This window comes from Pseudopodoces humilis, chromosome 16 (genome assembly GCF_049639895.1).
Source record: "Pseudopodoces humilis isolate 2021_Gansu_Grassland_sample_001 chromosome 16, ASM4963989v1, whole genome shotgun sequence".
Classification (NCBI taxonomy): Eukaryota; Metazoa; Chordata; class Aves; order Passeriformes; family Paridae; genus Pseudopodoces; species Pseudopodoces humilis.
In genome coordinates, this window is record NC_142215.1 from 1011560 (window position 1) to 1021393 (window position 9834).

Sequence of the window (9834 nt, forward strand, 5' to 3'; positions counted from 1 at the left end):
ATTCCAATCTTTCAGGAGAGGAGGTGGAATGCAGAGCGTTGGCAGGGCCAGGGATTCCCCGCGTGCCTGCCGACAGGTGAATCAGTCACTTAATTCCCAAGCCGATGGAAAGGAGTGAATTCCCAACCCGCGGGAAATGGAGAGCGGGAGATTCCAGAGGGCCTTTCCCCATCCCAATCCCGGCATTCCCGGCATCCAGCGGCAGCTTTTCCGGGAATTCCCAGCCGGGAATTCCTTTTGAGATCCACGGAAATCTCCCCTTTCCCGACCATTCCCTCTCCAGCTCTCCTGGATTCCCGGGAGAGCCTCAGGGATTCCCTGGAGCTGCATTTCCCCATTCCCAGCATCGGGATCGTTCCCTTAAATCCCTCACTTCACCCATCCCAAAAAACTCCGGAGCAGCTGGATTCCAGCAGGAATGAAATTCCCAGCAGGAATAATTCCCAGGAGGAATGAAATTCCCACCAGGAATCCACCGCTCCTCCCTCATGCCCAAATTCACGGGAAAAATCCCCATTTTCCCACTTTTCCACAAGAAAACCGCGAAGCCGCCACAGGAATGACGGATTAAAAAAAACCCTTGGAATTCCTTTGGAAAACAAAACTCCCGGAAAATTCCCAAAATAAATAACGGAGCCATGCCCAGGAATTTTTTTTTTTTTTTTTTTTTCCTTAAGATAAAAAAATTTATTTCCCATTCTTAGAAAGCTTCCCGAGCATTCCCGGTGTCCCGCAGAAACGGAGGAGAACCTCTTCCCGCCAAAAAAGAAAAAAATATTCCGGAGGGGCGGAATTACAAAACGAATCCCGAGCACTTTGTGCTTCCAGAGCTTCCCGGAGGAGCGGCCGGCCCGGAGCAGCCGGGAAAACCATTATTGCATATTTTCCATGGGGAAAATCCCGGGAAATCCAACGAAATCCCAGCCAAGCCACACCCGGGGAGGAGAACGGGAATGAGAGGATTCTGGGGAATGAGAGGATTGCAGGGAATTCTGGATTCCAGGGAATGTCTGGATTCCAGGGAATGTCTGGATTCCAGAGAACGCCAGATTCCAGGGAATCCAGATTCCAAGGAATGAGTGGATTCCAGGCAATGCTGGATTCCTGGGAAGGCTGAATTGCAGGGAATGCCGGATTCCAGGGAACGCCAGATTCCAGGGAATGTCTGGATCCCAGGGAATTCCGGATCCCAGGGAATTCCGGCTCCCAGGGAATTCCGGATCCCCGGGAGGGTTGTGCTTGTGCTGTTGGGGCAGGGGAGCCCCGGCAAGGGGATCCCGTGGGAAGAGCCAACGGAAAATCCGGGATCAAAGCCGACCTTGGTCCCGAAGATCTCCGTGAATTTGAAGCTGGGAATGAACAAAGAGATCCCAAACTGGAAGGAATTCCATGAAGTTTTGAGGAATTTTTGGATTCCATGAGGTTCCGAGGCTCCGCGGCCAAGGATCCTCTTCCGACGCACGAGGGAACGGAAGGAATATCGGGAATTCCCGGCAGATTCCCCACGGAATCACAGCCTCTGGGGATTCCCGGGAGCTCCTCTGGGAAGAGACGGAAGGACAACCTTGGAACGCCCATCCCAAACTTCCGGAGCGGGAAAACCAGCACCAATTCCCAAAAAATCCCGCCCGAGAGGAATTCCGGCCTCCGAAAGGCACCGAAGGCAACCCGGAGCCTCTCCCGGTTTTCCAAGCGGGAAAACGACGGAAGGAACAGGCGGGGGGAGGATGGAGGGGGATTTTTTGGGAAGGACGGAAAAGTCACTCCAGGACGGGCGGGAAATGAAGGAAAAGCCTCCAAAAATGAAAGCGACGGGAAGATGGAGACGGGCGTTGTCCCAAATCCCGGGATTTTGGGATTGGGATGAGCTCCGCCGTGGGACGGGAGCGCCGGGGATTCCCAAATCCCGGGATTGGGCAGCAGGGGGATCACGGGATCATGGAATGTTTGGAGGAGGGACCTTAAAGCTCATCCCATTCCATAGGGAGCTCCCGCTGCTCCACGTCCCAGGGATCCAGAGGCGGCTTCTCTGGGAATTCCAGCCCAGGGAGAGCTGGAAAAGCCTCTGGGATGGAGCTGGGAAAACGCGGGATGGGCTGGAGCAGGAGAAAAATGGCAATTCCCGAATTCCCGAATTTCCTGAGGGACTCCAGGTCCCGCTTGAGCCATTCCCAAAAACGTCCCCAGAGCTCCGAGGAATCTCCAGATGGAATTCCAAAATCCCACAGAAAACATGGAGATCCAGGATACGGGATCCCAGCTCCCAGGGAATTCCAGTGACCAGGATACGGGATCCCAGCTCCCAGGGAATTCCAGTGACCGGGATATGGAATCCCAGCTCCCAGGGAATTCCAGTGACCAGGATACGGGATCCCAGCTCCCAGGGAATTCCAGTGACCGGGATACGGGATCCCAGCTCCCAGGGAATTCCAGTGATTGGGATATGGATCCCAGCGCTGTGCGCTCCAGGCTCCCACTTGTGCTTCCATGACGCCGGCCACGTGTTTTCCATGAAAAATCCCTCCAGCAGCTCCAGGATCTCCGGGCAGAGAATTCCAAGCACGGATCTCTCATCCCGAAAAGGCCGATCCCGAGGAACAGCCTCCCCGGCTCCGAGCGCTTCCCGCGGGAGCCGCTCCCACACGGAGCCAAATCCCACCGGGAGAGGCCCCGGATGAGCTCTCGGGGCCGCAATTCCAAGGTTTCTGTGGCTCCTGCAAAACCTTTTCCTTGGAAAAGGCAAAACCAATCCCAACAAATCCCTGCCCGGAGCTCCGGGCGGGAGCGTCACGATCCCAAAGCTTCCCGCGCCGGGAATGGGAGCAGCGATTTTCCCGGAGCACTTTCAGTGCCGGCTGTTTTTTGGGAATGCTCCATGCCCGGCTGTGATTCCACGATTTCCTCGGAGCAGTTTTAAATCCCACTTTTTCTGGGAATGCTCCGTGCTGAGCCGCGATTCCACGATTTCCCCGGAGCACTTTCAAATCCCGGTTTTTCCTTTACTTTGGGAATGCTCCGTGCTGGGCCGTGACTTCCCCGGAGCAATTTCAAATCCCGGTTTCTCCTTGTTTTTGGGAATTGTCTGTCACCACTTCCCTGCAGCAGTTCCAAATCCCAGTTTTCCTTGGTTTTGGGACCTCTCCGTGCCAGGTCACGACTTCCCTGCAGCAGTTCCAAATCCCATTTTTTCCTTGTTTTTGGGAATGCTCTGTGCTGGGTCACTGCTCCCCCGCAGCAATCCCAAATCCCATTTTTTCCTTGTTTTTGGAACCTCTCTGTCATGACTTCCCTGGAGCAATCTCAAATCCCAGTTCCTCCTTGGTTTTGGGACCTCTCCATGCCGTGCTGTGACTTCCCTGAAGCAATTTCAAATCCCAGTTTTTCCTTGTTTTTGGGACCTCTCTGCCGTGACTTCCCCGCAGCAATCCCAAAATCCCATTTTTTCCTTGTTTTTGGGACCTCTCTGCCGTGACTTCCCCGCAGCAATCCCAAAATCCCATTTTTCCTTTATTTTGGGACCTCTCTGCCCTGACTTCCCCGCAGCAATCCCAAAATCCCATTTTTTCCTTTATTTTGGGACCCGCGCGTCACCGCTCCCCCTCAACATTCCCGATCCCCGCCGTCCCTCGGCCCCGCTCTCCTCTCCGTCCCCGGCTCTCAGTTGTGCTTGGCTCTGCCCCCTCTCAGGTAACTCTTCCACCTCTTGACGAACTCCCTGAAGACGGGCGCGTCGTCCACGGAGGCGAGCAGCTGCAGCTGGTTGATGTGGGTGGTGTGGTAATCCCAGCGCGCCAGGTTGGGCGCCGTGCCCAGCGTGAAGTGCCGCAGGTCGTAGACGCTGCCGGAGCCGGTGTCGAAGAGCGGCAGCATGGCCTTCAGCGACTCCATGCCGCGCTCGTAGAGCAGCCGCGCCTCGCGGCCGCGCTCCTCGCCCGCCGTCTCCTTCAGGTCGTAGAGGCCGATCAGGGCGTACATGAAGCCGTTGAGCACGAAGGAGCTGGGCGTGGTGGGGTACTCCTCGTACCAGTCGTGCCGCTCCATGAACACCGCCTTGACGCCGCGCCGCTCCGCCGGCAGCTTGAAGGGCGCGGTGGCGCGCAGCGCGGCGCTCAGGAAGGCCGGCTCCCCGGTCAGCCGGTACGCCCTGACCAGCGTGGACATGGCCTGGCCCTGCGCCATGGCCGAGTACCAGCCCGGCTCCAGGGATTTGAAACCTTCTCCCAGCTTCCTGGTGACGCCGATGGGCCAGCCGCCGCGCTCGTCCTGGTTGCGCAGCAGCCAGCGGCTGGCGGCGAAGAAGGCGGCCGTGTGCGCGCTGGCCGCCACCGTCACGTTGTCCAGGAAGCCGCGGCCTTTGGCCACCAAGCGCAGGAGCCTCTTGGGGGCCACCTTGGTCTGCTTGACGGCCTTGGTGCGCGAGAGCCCCAGCCCCTTGCGCAGGTCGGTCAGGAGGTCGCGCGTCAGCCGCCTCCAGCCGCCGCCCGCGCCGCCGATGCCGTAGACGACGTCGCCGTCGCGCAGCGCCAGCAGCGGCGCCCCCGGCGCGTAGCGCACGGCCAGCGGCCGGCCCCGCTCCGTGGTCTCCAGCAGCACCGAGACGCTGCCGTTGCCCTGCAGCTTCAGGTCGAAGGAGATGATGAAATCGCGGCCGTTGTTCAGCTCCAGGGAAACGCCCTCGGAGTTTTCTGGAAAAGGGATGAGCCCCCCGCGAGCCCGTCCCGGGAAAAGGGATCAGCGCGGGGAGGATCCCGGCGGGAAGGGTTCGGGGTTTGGGGGAGATCCCCGAGGATTTAGGGCAGCCCTTGGATGGGTTCAGGGTTATGGGGAGGTTTCAGCTGGATGGGTCCGGAATGAAGGATTGGGAATGGGAAAGGATTGGGAATGAAGGACTGGGAATGAAGGATTGGGAATGAAAGATTAGGAAGGGAAAGGATGGGGAGTGAAGGATTGGGAATGAAGAATTGGGAAGGGAAAGGATTGGGATTGAAGAACTGGGAATGAAGGACTGGGAATGAAGGATTGGGAATGAAGGACTGGGAATGAAGGATTGGGAAGGGAAAGGATTGGGATTGAAGAACTGGGAATGAAGGACTGGGAATGAAGGATTGGGAATGAAAGATTAGGAAGGGAAAGGATGGGGAGTGAAGGATTGGGAATGAAGGACTGGGAAGGGAAAGGATTGGGATTGAAGAACTGGGAATGAAGAACTGGGAATGAAGGATTGGGACCAAAAGCCAAACCAAACCCCAGCACCCAACAATTTGCACTCCCTGTTCCAGCACCTGCCAGAATTCCCACCACCCACCGGAATCCCCAGCAGCCACCAGAATCCCCAGCACCCTCTGGAATCCCCAGAACCCCCCAGAATCCCCAGCACCCACATAAATCCCCGTCACCCTCCGGAATCCCCGGCACGCACCGGGGCAGGAGAAGTGCTTGACGGCGGTGAGGCGGGATTTGTCCCAGACGGTGGCGAGGGAGCAGCCCTTGGGCACGGTCCAGCGGCCGTTCCCGCCCTCATTCCCGCTATTCCCGACGCTCTCGATCCCGTCTCCCGCCGTCTCGTACACCTCCACGTGTGGCGCCTTCTCGGTCAGGTTCTTGCTGTAGTGGCTCAGGCCGTACTGGGCGATCTGGATGGGGTAGAAGTAGCCCTGAGGGCCCCACTGCGTGGAGACGGGAACTCCTGCCCGGGAAAAACATGGAAAAGGCCTTGGAATGAGGGGAAAAAATTCCCGGAATTCCCGGGAGCGCCGTAAGTGGGGCTGGAAGTGTTAGAGGGAGGCGTTGGGGAGGGAAGGGTGGGGCCCTTTCCTGCTAAAATCTGGAATTCCGCGGTTTTAGCTGGCGGAGGAATCCCTGCTCTGCTCTTCCCCTTTCATGGAATCATTCCAGTGCGTTTAAAGGATCATCCCAATCCCAAAAATCCTTTGATTCCCAGCAAATCCCACCTTCCACAGCCCTGACGCACTTGACCCTGTCACCGTTTCCACATTCCCGCTTTCCCACGTTCCCAGCACCAAATCCAGGTCACTCTGTACTTCCAGCGCACCTTCAGCAGCACTTCCAGGATATTTTCAGGACCACCCCAATCCCAAAAACCAGCAGGAATGCCATTCCCAGCACCCTGCTGATGCACCTGACCCTGTCGCCATTCCCACATTCCCACATTCATTCCCACATTCCCATATTCATTCCCAGCCCATTCCCATCACCTTCAGCCCCGCTGATGCACTTGACCCTGTCACCATTCCCACATTCCCAGCCCATTCCCACATTCATTCCCACATTCCCAGCCCATTCCCACATTCCCAGCACATTCCAATATTCATTCCCAGCCCATTCCCATCACCTTCAGCCCCGCTGATGCACTTGACCCTGTCACCATTCCCACATTCCCAGCACATTCCCAGCACATTTCCACATTCCCAGTCCATTCCCACATTCCCAGCCCATTCCCAGCCCATTCCCACATTCATTCCCACATTCCCAGCCCATTCCCAGCCCATTCCCAGCCCATTCCCACATTCATTCCCACATTCCCAGCCCATTCCCACATTTCCAGCCCATTCCCACATTCCCAGCCCATTCCCACATTCCCAGCCCATTCCCACATTCATTCCCACATTCATTCCCACATTCCCAGCCCATTCCCACATTCCCAGCCCATTCCCAGCCCATTCCCACATTCCCAGCCCATTCCCAGCCCATTCCCACATTCCCAGCCCATTCCCAGCCCATTCCCACATTCCCAGCCCATTCCCAGCCCATTCCCACATTCATTCCCACATTCCCAGCCCATTCCCACATTCCCAGCCCATTCCCAGCACATTCCCACATTCCCAGTACACTCCCACATTCCCAGCACATTCCCAGCCCATTCCCATCACCTTCAGCCCCGCTGATGCGCTTGACCCTGTCACCATTCCCACATTCCCAGCCCATTCCCACACTCATTCCCAGCCCATTCCCACATTCATTCCCAGCCCATTCCCACATTCATTCCCACATTCCCAGCCCATTCCCACATTCCCAGCACATTCCCAGCCCACTCCCACATTCATTCCCACATTCATTCCCACATTCATTCCCACATTCATTCCCACATTCCCAGCCCATTCCCAGCCCATTCCCATCACCTTCAGCCCCGCTGATGCGCTTGACCCTGTCACCATTCCCACATTCCCAGCACATTCCCAGTCCATTCCCACATTCCCAGGCCATTCCCAGCCCATTCCCAGCCCATTCCCACATTCATTCCCACATTCCCAGCCCATTCCCAGCCCATTCCCAGCCCATTCCCACATTCATTCCCACATTCCCAGCCCATTCCCACATTCCCAGCCCATTCCCACATTCCCAGCCCATTCCCACATTCCCACATTCCCAGCCCATTCCCAGCACATTCCCAGCCCATTCCCAGCACCTTCAGCCCCGCTGATGCACTTGACCCTGTCGCGCAGCTCCACGTTGTAGCCCTCGAAGGACATGAAGACGCCGTCGGGCCGGTACGGCGCGCGCTGCGCGTACACCTTGGAGTAGCTGTGGGAGAACTCGAAGTGCTCGTTCCCGTCGGATCCGCTGATCCGCCCGTACACCTGGAAGTATTTCTCCACCCAGCTGAAGGGCAGGAAAACCTCGGAGCCCTCGCGCCGCCCCTTCACCGTCTGCTCCTCGTTGATGACGCAGTCGATCTCCTCGTAGCGCGGCGCCGCCGCTTTCCCGGCGCTTCCCGGGATTCCCGGAGCGTCCCGGGGCGAGGCTTCCTCCTCCTCCTCCTCCTCGGGGCGCTCCGGGGGCCGCGCCGGGGTTTGGGAATGGTGGGAGCAGCGGCTCCAGAGGAGCAGCGAGAGCAGCGCCAGGAGCGCGCAGAGAACCAGCAGCGCCTTGGAGCTGAGGCGGGCCAGGCAGCGCATGGTGCTGCATTCCTGGGAAAAACAGGGAAAAACGGGATCAGGAGAGGGATCTGGGATGTTCCAGATGGGAATAGTGCTGCATTCCTGGGGAAAAACACGGAAAAACGGGGAAAACGGGATCAGGAGGGGGATTTGGGATGGGAACGGGCAGGGTGACAGGGCCAGGCAGCGCATGGTGCTGCATTCCTGGGAAAAACAGGGAAAAACGGGATCAGGAGAGGGATTTGGGATGTTTGGGGTGGGAATGGTGCTGCATTCCTGGGAAAAATGGGGGAAAATGGGGAAAAACGGGATCAGGAGAGGGATTTGGGATGTTCCAGATGGGAATGGTGCTGCATTCCTGGGGAAAAACACGGAAAAACAGGGAAAAACGGGATCAGGAGAGGGATCTGGAATGTTCCAGATGGGAATAGTGCTGCATTCCTGGGGAAAAACGGGATCAGGAGGGGGATTTGGGATGGGAACGGGCAGGGTGACAGGGCCAGGCAGCGCATGGTGCTGCATTCCTGGGAAAAACAGGGAAAAACGGGATCAGGAGAGGGATTTGGGATGTTCCAGATGGGAATGGTGCTGCATTCCTGGGAAAAAACGGGGAAAAATGGGGAAAAAACAGGGAAAAATGGGGGAAAAACAGGATCAGGAGAGGGATTTGGGATGTTCCAGACGGGAATGGCAGTGCATGGTGCTGCATTCCTGGGAAAAACAGGGAAAAACGGGATCAGGAGAGGGATTTGGAATGTTTGGGGTGGGAATGGTGCTGCATTCCTGGGAAAACACGGCAGCTCTGCCAAGGGTCGGGTCCTGGGAATGTGGGAATGTGGATCCGAGCCGGGATAGGAACTCCAAGTATCCCAACAGAGCCGGGAAAAAACGGGAATGAGGAAAAGCGGCTCCGCTCTTACCTCAGGGAAAGGGAATTCTTGGAATTCTAACGCATCCCGAGCTTCCAGAGGCAAAAATTCCCGGGATTTACGGATTCCTCTTGGGATTCCTGCAGGGAAAACCGGGAAAAATGGAACTGCAGCAGGCCCGGATGGAGCTTTTCCAGGAAATTCTGGTATTCCCAGGAAAACCCTCAGAATTCCAGGGAAATCCTCAGATTCCCTGGAAAATCCCGAGATTTCCAGGAAAATCCTGACATTCCCAGGGAAATCCTGGCATTCCCGGGGAAATCCCCAGGGAATTCCAGGAATTCCAGAGCCCATATTCCCGAATTCCAGAGCCCCTATTCCTGCACCCCACATTCCCCCAGCCCATATCCCGTATTCCCAGCTCGCATTCCCGCATTTTCCAGCCCGTATTCCCGCATTTCCCAACGCGTATTCCCAAATCCCAGATTCCCACCGCTCCCATTCCCTCATTCCAGGCTCCGGCAGCAATCCCGAGGCGGCCCGAGCACGCCCGGCGCCGCCAGCTCCGGGTAATCCCGCAGCCCCCTCTCTCTCCCGCTGCCCTTCCCGTTATTCCCGCAATTCCCGCAATTCCCGCTGTCCCGGGAATTCCCGGGAATCCCGGCCCGGCCCTTACCTGTGCCCGGGGCCTGGCGGGCGGCGGAACCTCCGCGCGGGGCAGCGGGGGGAGCCCGGAGCGGCAGAGCCGGGGCCCCGCCCCCGCGCCTCGCAGCCAATGGCAGCGCGCGGGGGGCGGCGCGCGCGGGGGGCGCCAGCCAAAGGGAGGGCGCGGGGGGGCGCGGGGGGGCCGCCGCCACAACGGCGCCGGGCGGGGCGGGGCGGGGCGGGAGGAGGCGCCGCCGCCGCCCCGGGGGGCACCGGGGGCACCGCGAGCGCTGCGGGCGCTGCCTCGAACCCACGCGGCCGCTCCGACACCGCCTCAGCCCCCGGGGGCACCGGCGCGGCCGGGGGGGAGCGGCGGGAGCGGCCCCGCCCCGGATTCCCGCGAGAGCTGGCGACGACCAATC

At 58.5% G+C, this 9834-nt stretch overlaps 1 protein-coding gene across 2 annotated transcripts; it reads right to left on the reverse strand.

Annotated features, from left to right (window-relative positions):
* Positions 1 to 697: 697 nt before the first annotated feature.
* Positions 698 to 9553, reverse strand: GLCE (glucuronic acid epimerase). 2 transcript variants are annotated; one of them, XR_015773964.1, is made up of 6 exons: positions 9444 to 9553; positions 8819 to 8907; positions 7427 to 7928; positions 5420 to 5686; positions 3520 to 4685; positions 698 to 3459 (listed from the first exon to the last, which is right to left on the reverse strand). XR_015773964.1 is itself a non-coding variant. In XM_014251325.2 (5 exons), the coding sequence occupies exons 3-5, from the start codon at positions 7914 to 7916 to the stop codon at positions 3658 to 3660; spliced, it is 1785 nt and encodes a 594-aa protein (XP_014106800.2). In that variant the 5' UTR covers positions 7917 to 7928; positions 8819 to 8907; positions 9444 to 9553; the 3' UTR covers positions 698 to 3657. The 2 variants fall into 2 exon arrangements, 1 of the variants encoding a protein (XP_014106800.2); XM_014251325.2 differs by having other exon boundaries at positions 698 to 4685.
* Positions 9554 to 9834: the final 281 nt, after the last annotated feature.